The sequence below is a fragment of the Ursus arctos genome, unplaced genomic scaffold (genome assembly GCF_023065955.2).
Source record: "Ursus arctos isolate Adak ecotype North America unplaced genomic scaffold, UrsArc2.0 scaffold_19, whole genome shotgun sequence".
In the NCBI taxonomy this organism is placed as follows: domain Eukaryota; kingdom Metazoa; phylum Chordata; class Mammalia; order Carnivora; family Ursidae; genus Ursus; species Ursus arctos.
In genome coordinates, this window is record NW_026622863.1 from 48698888 (window position 1) to 48717681 (window position 18794).

General features: G+C 55.5%; 1 protein-coding gene across 1 annotated transcript; it reads left to right on the forward strand.

The window, feature by feature from the left end:
• Positions 1-9511: 9511 nt before the first annotated feature.
• On the forward strand, positions 9512-11301 carry LOC113243233 (paraneoplastic antigen-like protein 8B). Its single transcript, XM_026481739.3, has 2 exons — positions 9512-10883; positions 10967-11301. Exons 1-2 carry the CDS (start codon positions 9512-9514, stop codon positions 11299-11301), a joined length of 1707 nt encoding a protein of 568 aa, XP_026337524.2.
• The last annotated feature ends 7493 nt before the right edge of the window (positions 11302-18794 follow it).

Consider the following 18794-nt stretch of genomic DNA (forward strand, 5'->3'; position numbering starts at 1 on the left):
GGTTAAAGCTGATGATCCATGAAAACACTTGGAAGAGCCATTCATCGGCCCAGAGTTGATACTCCCTATAAGGTGGCCATGGAAATTATTTATGGAGAACTCATCCTTATAGAAGCATGTATTAAATAAATAAGGAATCAAAACACTTTAGCTTTTTGCTCCTTTTTTTTTTAAGATTTTATTTATTTATTTGACGGAGAGAGAGAGACAGCCAGCGAGAGAGGGAACACAAGCAGGGGGAGTGGGAGAGGAAGAAGCAGACTCCCAGTGGAAGAGCCTGATGTGGGGCTCGATCCCAGGATGCCAGGATCACGCCTGAGCCGAAGGCAGACGCTTAACGACTGAGCCATCCAGGTGCCCCTCCTCTTTTTTTTCTTGTCGGAAGAGAGTTTACAGCAATGTTACCATGGCAACTGGGCCACGGGCAAACCAAACTGCTTACTCACTCCCCTACCAGCCCCCCTGTAGCTCTTCTTTCTCCCTGCTTTTCTCTTCTCTTACCTTCCTGATCCCCAAATGGATGTTACCCGTCTCTCTAGAGCAAAGTTGTCCAACAGAAATCTAATCCGAGCCCCACATGCAAGCCACACGTGTGGTGGTGAATTTGCTCCTGGCCACCTCCAGTCAATAAAAAGAAACAGGTGAAATGAATTTTAAGAATAGATTTCATGGGGCGCCTGAGGGGCTCAGTCGCTGAAGCGTCTGCCTTCGGCTCAGGTCACGATCTCAGGGTCCTGGGATCCTGCTTAGTGGGGAGTCCGCTTCTCCCTCTCTCTGCCCCTCCCCCTGCTTGTGCTCCCTCTCTCTCTCTCTCAAATAAATAAATAAAGTCTTTTTAAAAAAAGAATAGATTTCATGTATCCCAAAGTATACAAAATATGATTATTTGCATGCTATCAATATGAAACAATTATTAATGAGATCGTAAACATTCTATTTTTCTTTTTTTACTTTTTAAAAAGATTTTACTTATTTATTTGACAGAGAGAGAGACAGGACACAAGCAGGAGGAGCAGCAGGCAGAGGGAGGGGGAGAAGCAGGCTCCCCAATGACCAAGGAAGGACCCTGGGATCATGACCTGAGCTGAAGGCAGACGCCTAACTGACTGAGCCTCCCAGGCACCCCTAAATATTCTATTTTTCATGAGTCCCTTTGGAGCAACCCTTTTAAGGGCTTGGCGGCTGCACATGGCCACTGAGAATTTATTCTGAAGAATTCATATGGGATGGATGTGTGTGTGTGTGTGTGTGTGTGTGTGTGTGTGCGCGCGCGTGTGTGTGGACATGTTCGGCACAAGGGTACTCATACTTGTGTTATTTATAACTCGGCAAGACTGGAAAACCCAATCACGAGAAAGAGAAACAGAAACAGAAAGCTGGCACTTTTTCTGAGCCTGGGGTGGATGGCCCCGGGCAAGGTACTTGGGAGGAAGTACATAAAGATTCCTGTACCCTGTAATTCACCTGTTCGAGGGTACGATTCAGTCCCTGTCGAATATTCACAGAGTTGTGCGGCCATCGCAACCAACTTTAGAACCTTTTTATCACCACCAAAAGGAAACCCTGCACGACTTAGCCATTGGCCCTGACCTGCCCCCCCCCACTCCCCGCCCCTGCCCCTGGTCAACCAGGAATCTATTTCCTGTTTCCATGGATTTGTCTACTCTGCTCATTTCCTGTAAACGGGATCGTCCAATCGATGCTCTTCTTTCACTTAGCGTGCTGTTTCCGAGGTCCGGCCATGCTGTGGCGCGTGCACATGCTTCGTCCCTTTTCATGGCTGAATAATACGCCACGGTATGAATAGACATGATTTTGTCCATCCGTTCACGAGCCAATGGACATTTGGGTGGTTTCCGTATCGGGCTATTATGAAGAATGCTGCTGTGAACAGTCACGCACGAATTTCTCTGTGCACCTGTGCTTGCCTTTCTCTCGGGAGATGCCTAGCAGTGGAACCGCTGGGTCATGGGGTAGCTCTCTGCTTAACCCCTTGAGGATCTGACGGCGTACTTTTTACAATAGTTCAAAGCGGGAACTTGTTTCCACTGCCGACAAAGATGCCGTAAATGCTACCTTGCCGCCTTGGGAGAGATAGTTTGCACGCATGGTCTGGGGACCATGGGTGTTTCGTGGGCCACCCAGGGACGTGGGATGTGTGGGACGCCCAGGAACACCCCTGAACTGTCGAATGTCCCACATCTTCCATGACCCTCAGATATCTCACCAGGCACTCCTGTCTGTGAAGAATCGATTTACAGTGATCTTAGCCCAGAGCTTAACCCTGCTTTACATGCAAACACAATGGGTCGGGTTTTTTTTTTAAAGATTTTATTCATTTATTTGTCAGAGAGAGAGAGAGCACAAGCAGGGCGAGCAGCAGGCAGAGGAAGAAGCAGGCCCTCAGCTGAGTGGGGAGCCGATGCGGGGCTCGATCCCAGGATCTGGGATCATGACCTGAGACGAAGGCAGATGCCCAACCAACTGAGCCACCCAGGCGCCCCTACAATGCGTCTTTTTTTTTTTTTAATTTTATTTATTTATTTGAGAGAGAGAGAGAGACAGCCAGCAAGAGAGGGAACACAGGCAGGGGGAGTGGGAGAGGAAGAAGCAGGCTCATAGCGGAGGAACCCAATGCAGGGCTCGATCCCATAACGCCGGGATCACGCCCTGAGCTGAAGGCAGACGCTTAACGACTGAGCCACCCAGGTGCCCCCACAATGAGTCTTTTTAAACATGGTTTTAATCACCCAAAACTATGCCCGCTTTCATTCTAGGCGCCCCCCCCCACCATACTTCCTGCATCAGTCCATCTGGCTTGCCCTCCTCTTAGCTCTAAATCCACATTTAGTTATGAATGGCAGGTGGGACAATCTGTCCTCTTCATTCCACTTTCTGGCTGCTCTATCCCTCAGAGGTGGTCCCCATTCATTTCTCTCCTGATGGGGTGGGAATGGGGCCGGGTGGGTGGGGACATGATCCCGGAAACCAAGTAGAGAATTAGAGACGCTCAAAAACTTCCAGAAGACAACTGTGGCATCCAAGGAGCTGAAGGTCCCTACAGCATTGCAGAAGCTCCAGGGCACAGAGTCAGAGTAGGCCTTGAACGCTGAGCCCTGGGAGCAGAAGATCGAATGGGCACCAGCCAGGCACATCACTGGGAAACCCAAATGTCCTGCCTAGTCCTGACTGCTGCCTTCACAGTTCCCATAGAAACAGCTGGAAGGCAAGGGCATAGCAAATGTTTGCACAATTCTTCTCCCACCTCCCCATGTTTGGGGGGGAAGAAACCGAGCCTGCTTGTTAAGTGGTAATAAAACTATTGGGGAAGGGGTTCTCAAAGTGTGGTCCAGGAACCCCTAGGGGTTCCCAGAGGCATTTCAGGGGGTCCACCAGATCAACCCTGTCTTCGTTAGAGTACTAACACATTATTTGCCTTCTTTGCTCTTATTCTCTCACGAGTGTTCAGTGGTATCGTCCAGAGGCTACATGGGGTGCGATATTGCAACTGACTGAAGACAGAAGCAGGTGCGAGGATCCAGCGTCTTGTGTCGAGTCAGACATGAAGGAGATCGGCAAGAACATAGCAATTAATTTGGGGAAAAATATAGCTATGTTAATAAAATATGTTCTTTATATGGACCTGTAACAAATACGCTATTGCTATTCCAAAAAGAGTTCGTAAATAAGTATTCTTTTAATTTCTCAGTGGAAATTCCTCATACGGGAAATATCGACAGATAGAGCCCACATAAACAAAAGGTCTTTGGGAAGTCTTTGATCATTTTCGATAATTTAAGAGGTCCTGAGACCAAACAGTTCGAGAACCGCTATGTCAGAGATACAGCACGATGTCCCTGGGGGTCCTCCAAATAAGAAGAAGTTTATTTGGGGGGCTGTTTTTCTCCAGCGAGTTATAATTGAATCACAGGAATGAAGTGCATTGCAGGGTTTGTCCCCACTCTGCTGTCTTTCTGCTCCCCTCTCTCCAGCCTCGTTGCCAGGGAAACCATATCAGCGCATCCTCCACAAAAAAACACATTTAACTCTCTGATGTCTGGATCATGGCAGTTGGCTTGCCTTTCAGGACTTTTATGCCCAAGGAGCTGTGGCCTCCTCCTGCCTCCGGGTCCTTAAAACGCCTTGGGAACCTCAGCCCCTTCCCCTATTCTTCTCCTAGCCTGGGCAACTCTTTTCACTTTATATTTGTTCCGTGTCCCTTTATCCTCGCGCGTTCTTGCAAACGGCGCATTGCTGTCTGGGGCATCGAGGCTATATCTGGATAACTTGTTTTAGTGTATTTCCTTCCTCTGGTTCCTCACTTGTTTAACACTTGGCGGTCACGTGTCTCGGAGTGATTCCCAGTTACATACCTCGTCTGTAATTCCCCCTGCTGAGGGGGTTTGCAAGATGGGCTCCTGCTGGGCCCGGTCTTAGTCAGCCCAAACCAGGCATTGGACACATGAAAGATGAAGCTTTGGGGTGATTCCAGACCTTTGATGTTGGAGTCACCTCGGCGAAGGCCCTGAAATTGTAGAGCTGAGAGAAGCTGCTCGTATTGTGCCCTTTAGAATTGTTGACCACGGAATCCACGAGCATGAACAGATGTCGTTGTTTTATGCCACTAAGTCGGGGGTGGCTTTTCAGAAGTAACTGCCGCAGAGGCGCCTGGATGGTTCCGTCGGTTAAGCACCTGACTCTTGATTTCAGTTCAGGTCATGATCTCAGGGACCTGGTTTCCAGCCCCCCATCAGGCTCCCCACTCAGCATAGAGTCTCTTTGTCTCCCTCTCCCTCTGCTGCTCCCCCAGCTCTCGGGCACTCAGTCTCTCGCTCTCAAATAAATAAATAAATCTTTTTTTTAAAAGATTTTATTTATTTATTTGACAGAGATAGAGATAGCCAACGAGAGAGGGAACACAAGCAGGGGGAGTGGGAGAGGAAGAAGCAGGCTCATAGCAGAGGAGCCTGATGTGGGGCTCGATCCCATAACGCCAGGATCACGCCCTGAGCCAAAGGCAGATGCTTAACCGCTGTGCCACCCAGGCGCCCCTCAAATAAATAAATAAATCTTAAAAAAAAAAAAGTAACTGCCACACACCTGTCCCCATCTCTTCCCCCACACACCGCAGAAGACACCATGATCAACGTCTTCACACTGTCCTTCGGTGCTGAATGAGACAGTCCCCGGCATGTGTCCCGCAAGCAGGGCTGCCAGGAGGTAGGGTCCCTGTCTCGCTAACTCTCCCAAGCCCCACAGGTCGCCTTGTGCAATGACTGTCCCCGTTCATGCGCCCACGGTTAGGGCTTGAAGATTCCTGTGCTCCCAAACCCTTTCCCCAAACTGGACATTATCCAGCCTTCAAAGACCCGTCTGTTTCATGAGTGCAAAGTGGTGGCCACGGTTCCCTGACTACAAATAAGTCTGCACATCTCTTTGTTAGTTTTTTTTTTTTAATCCCCTAGACATCACCAAAGAGAACAAACAACAGAAGCAGGTGTAGAGAGGAGAGGCTCTGCCTGGCTGTCCCAGGAGGGGGACTGCTGGGGACGTTCCTGGCCCCCTGGTGGGGGTGAGTATGGGAGAAGGGGTTGACAACAGATGGGGACAGCTGCCGTAGATAGGGGCGTATTTGGAGTGGGGCTGTCTGGGCTCCCTTTCCATCCCCTCCCTCCCTAACCCACTGCTCCTTGTTATCTTGGGCGGGTTCCTGCCCTCTCGGCGCTTCCCCTCTCGGCGCCTCCATTTTGATACCTGCGAATGAGGGTCACATTCTCTTAGCGTCCTTAGCCAGATGGGAGAGGTGGGGAGCAAGGGACCACAGCTCAAGGAAGCTGACACCCCCTCCCCATTCATGGGGGCTGGGAGAGCTTCGTCTACACTGCCTGGAGACCCACTCTTCCCTTCCCACCCTTGTAGGACCTGGTACTTTCCCCAGAGAGAGCAGAGCGTTGAGGGTGAGGAGTCCCAGGCTGAGCGCTGCGGTCTCGGTCTCAGATTGGAGATCAGATCTATTTCGCCTGGGAATGGAAGGGGCTGGAAGTTTGGAGGTGTGCCCAGTTCAAGGTGAAGCCTTTGGCTCCTGCCAGCCCACGTCACAATCACACTAGCACCACTAACGCACACACACAGACCAACACACTTGCAAAAACACCTGCACACTTCACACACTCCTCTAACACACATCACACACACTCGCTCACACGCACTCACACTTACACCCACAGAGACTGACATTGACACACACTTGCACTGAGCTGCTCTATTCCCCCCCCACATACACACACACTCGCACACACACGCTCACACACCTGGAGACATACACGGAAACACATTCACCAACACCGAGAGCCCTGCCCCACCCATACCCACAGAGAGACGCAGCCCCCCTCCCACACGGCACTAACAGAACACAGATCCACTGCGGACCCCTCAGTCCCACGAAGAAGCACCTACACCCACATCTACGGGCATGTGAATCAAAGTACTGACCCTATGGGGAGACACCTGCACATGCATCCAGGGACCAGGGCTCCGCTCCCCCTCACCCCCTGTGGGAACTAGAAGGTCTTCGGGAAGGGGCAGAACCCGCCCCAAGTGGCCCACCAGAGCCAATCGGAACTTGCCCTTGGCCTGAAGGGGCGCCACCACCAGCCGGAGCTCTGCCTGGGGACTGGAGACCTGGCCCAGGTCTGGAGGCGTGTGTTGGGGAGCCCCATCAGACTGACTACCAGACTGGGGATGGGGGGCTCCTCCCTCAAACTAGGATGGGGTGGGTCCCTGGAGCCTCCCTTCTGCTCCCCCTACAGGGGCTCCACCCCACCCCCAGCCTCCTCCCTGGGTCCAACCCCATTCCCGCCTTCAGAGGTTCGTCCATCCGTCCATCCGCCGTTTGTCCTCCGCAAGACACCATAAACTTGACTCTGCCTCTCGCCTTCTCTGAACCTTTTTCTATGGCTCCAGGGCCCGCGGGAGAAAGCACAAGCTCCCCACCGTGGCTCGTGAGCTCATTGTGGTCCCGGCCTACTCCCGGGCATCTTTCCAGCCTGGGACACGCGGCTTCGCATTACTCTCTACACCGGAGGGATTCCTGGGTCCCCCACTCCCCACCCCCCACTGGACTGTGAACCCCAGGAGGGCAGGGCCTGGGCTGTTTCAGTCATCGCTGGGCCTCCAGCTAGGCGGGAGCAGGTCCTGTGGGAGTGTGTGTGGAAGGAAGATAGGAAAGAGAGCTGGGAGAAAGGAAGGGAGGGAGGAAGAGAAGGAGAGAGAGAAGGAAGAGGAGAGGGAGGAAGATTTCTAAAACTCTCCTTTCCATCTCTCTTTCCTGAACTGTCTCCCTATGCCCACCAGAGGGCGCCCTGATCCAACAAATCCTTCATGCAGCGCCTCAGCCTCCCCTACAGATAAAATCAATGACACGAGGGTTATTGCCAATTACCACTACTTACAGCCCTACTGCCCTGGCACTGCGCTAAAACCTCCACGTGCCTAACTCCAACAGCAACTCCCAGTAGCTTATAAAGGAGGAAAGTGAGGCTCAGAGATGTTGTTTAACTTTCCCAGGGTCACACAGCACCTAAACTGCAGAGAAGCTTCCAGCTCTGGGGACCCAACAAAGCCTTCTGCGCCTTGGTCACATCTGCAAGTCCCCACGGGCCTGGCCCTGACATTTCCCCCACTCAGCCACACTCCACTCCCCTGAAAATCTGGGCCTTTCCCTGCGAGTGCTGACGTCCCTATGCGGTCATGGCTCTGAGCTTCAGGACTTAGCTCCATCAACACTGTCCCCAGCACCCTGCACAGGTGGGTCCTGGAACAGACACCAGAGACTAGAGAGACACTGAGTGAATGAATTCCCCGGGTGGGGGTGACTTCAGTGAGTACCTAAATGGGTGAATGCTCTTCCCCCGACCAGGGATCTAGAGAGTCTCCCCCAAAACACCCCAGGCAAGGAGAGGTCCCATCCTCCCTCTCGGGCTCGCCCCAATCCAGGTACACTGAATCTCATGACTGCCCTTCATCCCCTTGGGACAGGAGCTCCTGCTTTCCAGCCCTCTGTCCATGCCTGGCTCCTACCTGGTTCACCTCCATTTCTCTTTGGGGAACCCCCTCCCCTACCACCTCACGCACCCAAGCCTGGCCAATCGAGCACTCACTCCCTCTCCAGTTACTCTGATTGCCAGCAGCACCTCCAGTTCCAAGGCTGGGGCAGCGCTGGCAGGGACAAGATGAGGGTCTTCTTCATCTCTTCCTGGCACACCACCCGCCATAGGTTCTTACTTCCTTTTTTAAAAAAATTAATTTATTTGAGGGGGGTAGGAGCAGAGGGAGAGGGAGAGAAGCAGACTCCCCACTGAGCGTGGAGCCCAAATACAAGGGGCTCGATCTCACGACCCTGAGATCACGACCTGCGCCGAAATCAAGAGCCGGACACTCCACCGACTGAGCCCCCCAGGCGTCCCTTGCCATAGGTTCTTGAGGCTTCTCCGGGGACCCCAGGTCTCATACCAACAGGGGGCTAGGAAAGGCAGTCTCACTGCCCCTCCCCCGCACCACCCCCAGCGCACCCATCCGTAGGCAAGTTGTCAGTCACAGTGTTTGCAGGACAAACCCACGCTTGGGCAGCCTGACGCTCAGCCACCCGGGCGGCTCAGGAGAAAGAAATTGCTGATTTGGGGTTGCCCGGGTGGCTCACTTGGTTAAGCGTCTGCCTTTGCTCGGGTCCTAATCCCAGGGTCCTGGGATAGAGCCCAGCATCGAGCCCCTGCATCAGGCTCCTGCCCAGCATGAAGTCTGTTTCCCCCTCTCCCTCTGCCTGCAGCTCTCCCTGCTTGACCAGAGTCACCCCCCAATTAAAGCCTGGTTCCCTGAGATTGGTCCCGTATTCGTGAGACCTAGTTCTCTGGGTGAGACCTTCCTCCGTGAATCATGAAAGGTCCCAGCGAGCTCCTTCAAAGAAATGCTCAGCCCCTGGCAACACCCTCAAAATGGTTGCCGTGGAAACTCCAATAGCCAATGGGGGAAGAGGGATGTCAGCACCCAGGAGCCCAAGCCCACTGCCCACACTAGGGTTGGCAGGGAGAACCCACCAGGAGGAAGAGGAAGGGGGCGCACATTCACACTTGGCTGGAGCAGGAGACCAGTGATCCTCGACCAGAGATCCCCAGCAGTTGGTGGCAGTGGGGGGAGGTGGGGGGAGCTGTCGCTCCCAGAGGGATTCATCCTGCCTGGTTTCCCAGCCAGGCCCACAGCAAGAAAGGCCAAACCAGCAAGCAGACGCGTAAGCCCCCTGCGGGTTCTCCAAGGGCCCAGAAGAGTGGGCATTAGGACAGGCTGCTACAGCAGGAGCCCTGACCCCAGAGCCCCCAGGGACCTGCCACATTCCCCTGAACCTGGAGTCCAAGGCTGTGGCGCTGTTCCAAGGCGGGATCTGCGCGGGGCGCTGCAGCGCACGTCCTCCCCAGGCTTCCCTCTGCCCCACCCTCAGCGCCAGGCAGCCGGCGGCACCATGGCCCTGAGCCTTCTGCGGGACTGGTGCCGGGGGCTGGATGTGGACATGCATCGGGCCCTGCTGGTCACCGGCATCCCAGAGGGCCTGGAGCGCGCGGCCATCGAGGCCGTCCTGCAGCCGGCCTTCCAGCCCCTGGGCACCTTCAAGCTGTGCAACACCGGGGCCTCGAGGGACCACAAGGCCAAGGCCGCCCTGGTGGAGTTCGTGGAGGACATAAACCACGCGGCCGTCCCCTGGGAGATCCCGGGCAAGGACGGTGTCTGGAGGTTCGTGTGTCAGGACCCCGCGGAGGACCCAGGAGTCCTGAGGCAGATGAGACGCCTCGTGCTGGGTGAGAGGCCCTCGCAGGCTGCAGGGCCCTGGGTCCCCGGGGACAGGCTCCCCTCTCTGGCCTCGGAGTACTGGGCCCTGGGCTCAGAGCCCACAGCCAGGAGAGCTGGCCCACCTCCTAGGAGGGGCCGCCGGGCTCGCAGACACAGAGCCAGAGGCACCAGGTGGGCCCTGAAGGGCCAGAAGCCCCAGCGAGGGGGGTGGCCGCCCACGTGGGCCAGGCGGGAGTCGGACACCTCTTCCGAGGGCAGCCTGGGCATCGTGCTGGAGGAGCTGGACCAGGACGACCTGAGCGCCGACGAGGCGCCGAGCGCGCTGTCCGCCACGCTGCACCAGGCCGCCAAGGAGCTCGGCAAGGAGTGGGCCCTGCAGAGCGGCGCGGCCGCGGGAGAGGGGCCCCGCGAGTTCTTGGCCCTGGTGACGCTGACGGACAAAGGCAAGCGGGAGCCCACGGAAAAAGAGCCCCCGGGGCCCTCGGCCCTCAGCCTCGACGGCGGTGGCGGCGGCAAAGCCGGGAGCGGCGTGCCCGACTTAGTCGCCCTGCTTGCTGTGCGAGACGCTGGCGACGAGGAGCCCGCCAACGGCGACGCTCCCGAAAGCGAGTCGCAGCCGAACGGGGAGCCGGGAGACGAGGGGCTGGACAACCCCGAGTTTGTGGCCATTGTGGCCTACGCGGACCCGTCGGACCCCTCGGGCCGCGAGGAGCTGCTCAAGATCGCTTCGGTGGTCGAGTCCCTGGGCTGGAGCGCCACGAGAGACCCGACAGATGCCCTCGGCGAGGTCCTGTCCGTGCTGGCCCAGGACACTGGGGGAGCGCGCGTGAAGGTGGAGGAGGCCGGCCGCCGGGTGGACGCCCTGGTGCTGCGGACAGCCACGGACGGCGGGGGCGTGCGGGAGTGCATCTGCGCCCTGGCCGCGCCCTGGCCCCGGGCCGCGGGCAAGAGAGCGCGGCGAGGCCTCCTGGCGGGCTGGGGCGACGGCGAGGGGGGCCTCCTGGAGCTCGTGGCGCTGCTGGCAGCGCGGGACACGGCGGGGGCAAGCGCCCGGGCAGGAGGGAGGGGCGGGCGCGCCGGGGGCCGGCTGGGCGAGGTGCTGGCGCTGCTGGCGGCGGGGGCGGCGCAGAGCCGGAGTCGGAGGCCGAGCCCCGGGCGTCCGGGAAGGCGCGGGCCAAGCGGGCCCGCACGGCCTCCGGGGCCCTGGGGGTGGCGGCCGCGGCCCCGGCACCGCTGGGCTCCCGCCGACGCCGAGGGGGAGGTGGAGGAGGCGGCCGGCGGGCTGTCACTCCCGAGACGCGGGCTAAGGACCAGGCGGCGGCGCACCAGAAAAAGAAGGGGCGCGCGGACGCGGGGGTCCACGTCCGGGCCGGCGAGGCCAGGGCTCAGCCGTCCCCCGGCTGCGAGTCGTCCCTCGGGAGGAAGGCTTGTCGCGGCGGGAGGCTGCCCCCCAAGTGCCGCTAGGGGAAACCGGAGCCGCGCGGCCGCACTCTGGGCGCTGTCCCCGCCCCCCTGCGGCAGAGGCGGCCCCCCGCCCGCTGCTTCACCGCTCCACCCCAGCTCTGCTGAGCTGCCCGCCTCCCGCCTCCCCAGCCCCTCTCAGTCCCTCCTTTGCAGGTGGGGGGAGCGATCCCCAGGGAAGCGGGGGAGAGGTGCGGACACCCCGGAGGCAGCAGCCCCAGGTGATTGGACGGTGTGTTGGGGGCCCGCTCAGGGGGCTGGGCTTTGGGCTGCGCCGGGTTAGCTCGCGGGTGAGCGTGGCGGTGGCCATGGGGCAGTGGGGAGGCCCGCCGTGCCAGAGAGTTCTTTCAGGCTGTCTGCGAGGCCCCCATCGTTCCAGACACCTGCTTCTGGCCAGCGTCTGTGGGCCACTGTCCCCCTGCCCCAGTCTCATGGGGCCTGGGGTCTGGGATGGAGCCTGGGCCACCCAGCTGGGCAGTGGGTGTCTGCGTGTAGCAGGAGGCCTGAGCTGGTCCTCCCTGCTTGGGGGAGGAGATGATTCCAGAAAGAGGGCAGCTGAAGGGCAGAGGGGACAGCTCCTAGGGGAGGAGAGAGGTCCTCTGAGAGAGGAGGGAGGACAGGTGGGGAAGGGTGGGGGCTGGGGAGGAGGAGGAGGCGGGAGAAAGGGGAAAGCACCAGCCCTGCCCCCTCAGGTGCTGCGGAGACAAGGGACCCAGCTCCTCAAGGCCAAGGCCACTGTCCACAGGCTGAATCTGTCACTCAGGCTGCCCAGGGAGTTCCAAAACCCGGAATTACTTGCCACCATTTTCAGTCACATAAACTCCAGATTTCTGGCTTCCCTCAATGGCAGTGCAGGGCAGGGCACCTCCCACAGGCCTGCGGGCCCCTCACCGCCACCCACCCACCCCCGTTGTCCCAACAGCTGCCCCCCTGTCCTGTGGGCTGGCCGGCCCCTCAGCACCGGCCTTGCAGCCCCGGGCATAAGAGGATGCAGGGTGCCCAGTGCACCCTCTGAGTGAATTAAAAATCGGAGGGGACCCTGAGGGGACATCCGAGAGGCAGGGGCTGGTCCAGCCAGTGTAGGAGCTGCCCAGGGAATCGTGCCAAGGGGAAGGACGTGTCCCCAGGAGGGAGCCGCAGCCTGGCCTGGGTTCCCCCAGGAGCCTGGCCCAGCGCTGTGGGGCTCAGCACCTGCTGTCCCCAGTGTGGCTGCTTCCTTGGGGTGTCAGTGTCCACGTGGTGAAGCGGTCATCAGCCCTTCCCACCCACCTGTGTTTCCTCTCAGCAGCGCTCCCACTGATGCCACTCCAAGTCTTCTTGTCCTGGGACTGCGTGTGCCTGTGCCAGAGTCCCCATGTGCCCAGGAGGTGACAGGCCCCTCGTGCCAGGAGGGCCCTCCCTCTGTGTCTCCAGGAAGGCCCAGGGGCCTGGGGGTGCCCTTGCCGCCCAAGGGGACTGTGTGAGCCCCACCTGGGGACACCCAGGTGAAGAAGCAGACTCAGAAAGGGCTTCAGCCTTTCTAGAAGCTCCTCCCTCAGAACTACAGGGACCTCCCTGGGACAGTTCCTGAGATCACCAAGGAGCAGGCCAGGGGGGGCCTGGGGCTGGGGCTGGGGAGGAAGCTCCCTCCTCCCTGGGGGATATGGCCCTGGGCTGAGTGGCCTCTGCGGAAGCCTGGGGTGGGGCAGGTCCGGAGCAGCTGTGGGCTCCTCTCCTTGTGCACTCGTCCCCTGGGGCCCTTCAGTAAAGTGAGTTGAAAGTCCCGGTCTGGTGTCTTTGTGGTCTGGAGGATGGGGCAGGGGAGCGTCTGAGGTGGGGCAGCAGATGTCCCACCTGTCATAACTGAAGTGCAGCCGGGACACCTGGGCCTGCCCTGTCACTGATTTGCACCCCCTTTTCCTCCCTGCTTCAGTTCTTATGCTCCCACTAGGCTCCCTGCCCCAGCATCGCCTCCCCCAGCACAAGCCTTGTCCCCACCATGTTTCTCAGACCCAGAGCAGGGATGTGTTTGTTATCTGGAGCCTAAGAAGCCCCACAATCAAGGCTGGGGATCCACTTGGATCCCTGATCCTTGGTCTGTGTCCTAGCGGGGGTTTCAGCACCCCCCATCCTCTGATGCTGGGGTCCTGGCCTTTCATCCAGGTTGTAAATACTTTTATGTCATGTCTGCCTCCAGGCATCTCTTCCAGAAGAAGGAGAGTAGTAGAAAGAACTAGTCCCCTTCCCCATGATAACTGGCGGAGGAAGCCAGTGGGAATGGGGTTCCCCAGTCCAGACTATCCACACCGACGTAACTTATTACTTGAGAAGTCTGAGATTGGGTGGGTGCAGAGTGGAGAGGCATGCAACATTTTAGTTTTACCTCAGTCTGTGCCTGTATGGACCACCTAGAATCTTCCTTTCCCATTCTCCAACGACATCTTGGGCCCAGCCAATCACATTTGGTAGAGCAAAATCCATCCCATCCTGTTTAAAATTCCCTCCTCCTTCTCTCTCCTTCTCCAGCTCTGACCTCAGGATGTGCAGTGGGGGGCAGGGACACATCTTCATTTCCTCCTCAGCCCCCTCTTTTGGGGTCTGGCTCCCCGCCATATTGGACTGTGAGGAAGGCCATGCAGGGAGACATGTGTCTCTGATCTGTCTGGTCAACGTCATGGGCATGGGTTGGCTTTGTGGCTTCTTCAGCCACCAATGACTCCAATTTGGAGTCCAGTTGTCGATGTTCTCATGAAGCACAGGTGTGGATTCTTTGGGCATGATTAGAGATGAAGGGAAAATAAGAAAACAAGCTACCAGAATGAGGATGACAGGTCATCTATCCCCCTAAGAGGACAATCTACTTAACTCTGCTCCCAAGGTCTGAAATTAACAGAGCATATTCCCCGGAACAAGAATGGGTCACCCTATAGGGTTTGTATTGGTCCCCTATTGCTAGGTTGGAAATTGCCCCCAAACCTAACAGCTTAAAATAAGAAATAGTTACTATCTCCCAGTTTCTGAGGGTCAGGACTCGGGGAGCAGCTTAGCTGGGTGTTTCCAGCTCGGTGCTCTCCTGAGGTTGCCATCAGGATGTTGGCTGGGACTGCTGTCATCCGAAGGTTTGTATGGGGCCGGAGGACGTGCTTCCCCAAAGGTTCATTCCCAGGGCTGTTGGCTGGAGGCCTCAGGGCCTTACCACATTGGCCTCCCCAGAGGACTGCCGGAGGGCCTTCACGACATGGCAGCCAGCTTCCCCCTAAGTGAGCGATTGCAGAGGGTCTTGATCTCAGGGTCATGAGTTCAAGCCCCGTGTGGGGCTCCATGCTGGACGTGGAGCCTACTTGAGAAACAAAGCATAAACACCACAGATATCTTTTTCACTCCTGGCTCATTTTCTGCCTAACTCATAAAAATTAAAGCCACATATGCCTCAGGGAAGAAATTGCTCCCTCAGGTATTCCTGGAAGAACAACAGGCTTGCTGATTTTTCTCCATTCTTCAACCCAGCCCGTGCTAATGCATAAGGATTGGGCTTAGGGCTAAGAGGTAAAAGGAGTGTAATGGTCTCACAGGCAAATCCCTCCTTTTCTGAATAGCACCTTCTGCCTGTGTAGGAATCTACAGTTTCTGCCCTGTCTAGATCGAGGGAACAGTGAGACAGGTAGTGAAATTACAGCAGAGACTCATTACTGGGCAAGAAGGAAGCCCAGGGCACCATTAAGAAGATTTTCCGGGACAAGTCACAGAATGTTCAGCTAATAGTGGCTCAAACATAGCAAGAAAGCCAAGCAGTGGAAGTTGCTGGGATTGATTTAGCAGCTCAACAATGTCAGTTTCAGAGTCTGCAATTTTCCTGGCCTCTCCTCATTGTCACAAGATGGCTGCAGCCACTCCAGACATCATGTTCACACACGATGTTCAAAGACAGGAAGCAGGGGAAAGCAGAAAGCAGGAAATTTCTCCTCGTTAAAGGTGGAAACACCTTCTACCAGAATTCATCAGCAGACCTCCTTTCATATCTCTTTGGCCAGTACTGAGTCACATGGGTACCCCCTGACCCAGGTGGGACTGATTAAGGTCAAGGAAACTCTGTCTTATATTTGAACAAAATCTAGGTTCTGTTAGGAAGGAATAGGGGTGGGGCATAGCTTTGTGGGTAAGCACTAAGCAGTATTTCATACGTGTCTGGTTATCTATTGCTACACAACAAAGTGCCCCAGAACTTAGTGATTAAATCAACATTTGTTGGGGTGCCTGGGTGGCTCGGCCAGTTGGGTGTCTGCCTTCAGCTTAAGCCATGATCTCAGGGTCCTGAGATCAAGCCCCGCATCCAGCTCTCTGCTCAGCAGGGAGTCTGCTCTCTCTCAAATAGATAAATAAAATCTCTTTTAAAAATTAAAAAACTAGGGGTGTCTGGGTGGCTCAGTCGTTAAGCGTCTGCCTTCAGCTCAGGGCGTGATCCCAGCGTTCTGGGATCGAGCCCCACATCAGGCTCCTCCGTTGGGAGCCTGCTTCTTCCTCTCCCACTCCCCCGCCTGTGTTCCCTCTCTCGCTGGCTGTCTCTCTCTATGTCAAATAAATAAAATAAAAATATTTTTAAAAAATTTAAAAAATAAAATAAAATCAACATTTGTTTTGCACTCAGATGTAATCAGGGCAGGACTCAACAGCAGCGCTCACCTCTTCTCCATGTCGGGTGTCTCTACTGAGAGCTAGGGATCCTTTTTCTAAGACTCACATGACTGCCAAGTTGGTGTTAGCTGTCACCAGCAAAACGATTCCTAACTGGAACGTATACGATGGAACGTGCCACACGACTCCCCGTGCCCGACCTCACGGAGCCTCATAGAATGGAACTACTCAGATCTCCATCTCACTGAGGCACTGAGAAGTTTGGAGGCTCCCCCAACCTCACACCATGGGCGCGTGTCAGAGCCGGGCTTTGAACCTGAGTCTCCTGGATTCCAAAGCTGTCCTCACCAAGCAAGCTCAGTAATCCCCAGCCCTCTGGATATACCTGCCCCCTCCAGAACACATTACAATGAACGTGGGCGAGCGTGTGGTTGCCTGGGAAACAGCTCTGAATCCGCTCGGGTTTATAAAATCGAGGGCATCCGTCGCTGACTTGTATACAGAGTTAACAACAAGTTACTTGCCACCTGCTGGAGATGGGGGGTTGTGGGGCAGCCTCAGTTTCCCAGGGCCCTGCCGGCTTTGAGAGCCCTGACTGCAGGCGTCATCGCTGTGACATCACCCTGACATCTCAGTGGCTCTCGGCAGCACAGGTTTATTTTTCACGCCTATTATTACACATCAGGGCGGTGGCTGTGGGGCTTTTTGGTTCTAGAAGCCAAAGGGGCAGCTCCCATGGGGATATGTTCTTCTGGTGGTGGTGGGACAGTGGCTTGACCTCGTGGTGGCTGGTGTGGCTTCCACTCCCACGAGGCACTCAGCACGTTCCCTCACATGACGTGGGCCAAGACAAGTCACAATCGTCCTGATGTTTTGAGGTGGCAACACCCACTTCCCCCATGGGAGGCACCAGCAGCTTCCTGGCCATGGTCAGGAATGTGTATCCTCCTTAGAACGGCGGGGTACGCAACGGTAGAAAATTCTAACACACCACCAACTCACAGCTAAAGCAAAACCTGTTTCCATGGGGGCTTTCGAGGTCTTGTCTCCCCCACTAGACTGTGTTTTCGCTAAGGTTTGGGATCTGATGATCCTGGAATGAGGACATTACCTCAACTGCCTCTTTATTTTTTATTTTTTATTTTTTTAAATATTTTATTTATTTTATTTGAGAGAGAGAGAGAGACTGCCAGCGAGAGAGGGAACACAAGCAGGGGGAGTGGGAGAGGAAGAAGCAGGCTCCCAGCGGAGGAGCCTGACGTGGGGCTCGATCCCAGAACGCCAGGATCACGCCCTGAGCCGAAGGCAGACACTTAACCGCTGTGCCACCCAGGCGCCCCTCAACCACCTCTTTAAACACCCTCTCTCCAAATACAGTCACATTCTGAGGCCCTGGGGGGTAGGATATCAAGATATGAATTTGCAGGGAGATACAATTCAGCCCATAAGGATGGGAAACTCTAAACTAGACGCAATGTAAACATAAGGTTTCCCCTGGCAGGTGGGGGAAGGTCCTGGTTAGGTCTCAGGAACGTAGGGACCATATAAACAGTGACCAGTGTCTGATGTGTTCACCGTGTGGACCCCCCCCCCCATGCCTAGAACTGTGCCTGGCACAGAGGGGAAAATAAATGTTAGCTGAATGAATACATGAATGAATGGGAAGCTCGCCTGTAAGAAGCCACTTTGATCCCACCGGTTTCTGCACGGATCCCTTCTGGAATGTTAACCTTCATGCTGAGGCCACAGTTCCTACGAATCTTGTTGCAAATCTTTGTGATGAGAAATTGTATTTAATCATTGCACATTTTTTTAAAGATTTTTTTTTAAAGTAATCTCTGCACCCAACCTGGGACTCGAACTCACAATCCCGAGATCGAGAGTCCACGCCCTAATGGCTGAGCCAGCCAAGCGCCCCGATCCTTGCCTATTTTTAATAGGAAGTAGAAGTTATTTCTGAAGCTGGAAATATTTAACGAAGAAAGCATTCCTAAACCTGTCAGAATTAACTCACCCTGCCCGGAGGTGGGAAGAATCTTTGAGAATGAGAAACGAATCTGTGTGTTTTTACTCCTTTCATAGATTTTTGTGAGTAGCAGTAAACTGAGGTTATAGCAGCTTCGTTTTTAGACAGAAGGCAGAGCCCGGTGCTTAGTGAGACTACAGAAGCCATAGCTGCTGTTGTTCAAGAGATTATTCTCTGCAGGTTGACCAGAAGGATCTCTCCGGGGCCCAAGGACTCCTGCATGGGCCAGAGATGGGAAAAAGACTCCCCAGTGTGGGTGTTTCCTTCTCAAATCGAGTCAGGTCCAGGGAGGCTGAAAGAGTCCCACAGACAAGTCTTCGTTGCCATATCGTGGTCCCAAAATTTTAATTCACAGCATTTGGAAAACAGGAGATGCCTCACATGAAGCCGGCATTTCTGCTGAGCCTGAGTCCTGGTTCCTCCTTCTCTGGGGCACAAAGTCTCCACTTGCCAGAGTCCCTGTCCTGCCCACTTCTCCCCCTCACGTCCGCTGCCTGGTCTCTGCAGATACTCGAGTTTGGAAGCCCTGCTCTAGTGTCATTTGGAAAGCAGCATGGGTCAGCCAGGGATGTTTTGGCTACAAGTTACAGAAAACCAAACTGACAGCAGGCATAAGTGGTAAGGATATTTCTTAGTTTCTTAATTAAAAATTTGGAGGAAAGAGGCTTCTGGGTTTAATTAGCAGGTCAAGTACGTTATCAAGAACCCAGAATCTTTCTATTCCTCCACTTTGCCCGTTGCCTTCTAATTTATTGCCTCATGGTCACAATATGGCTGCCAAGCCCCAGGCATCACCTTCTCACGCAATGGGCAAAAAATGGGTAGGTGGGGTGGTGACAGTCCTCTCCTCTCTTGCTTC

What these genes read in the sequence shown, in the direction of transcription:
- LOC113243233 (XM_026481739.3), top strand. Translation starts at nt 9,512, where the DNA reads ATGGCCCTGAGCCTTCTGCGGGACTGGTGCCGGGGGCTGGATGTGGAC. An exon ending in GCGGGACACGGCGGGGGCAA is followed by an intron (nt 10,884 to 10,966) that starts GCGCCCGGGCAG and finishes GGGGCGGCGCAG; the next exon opens with AGCCGGAGTCGGAGGCCGAG.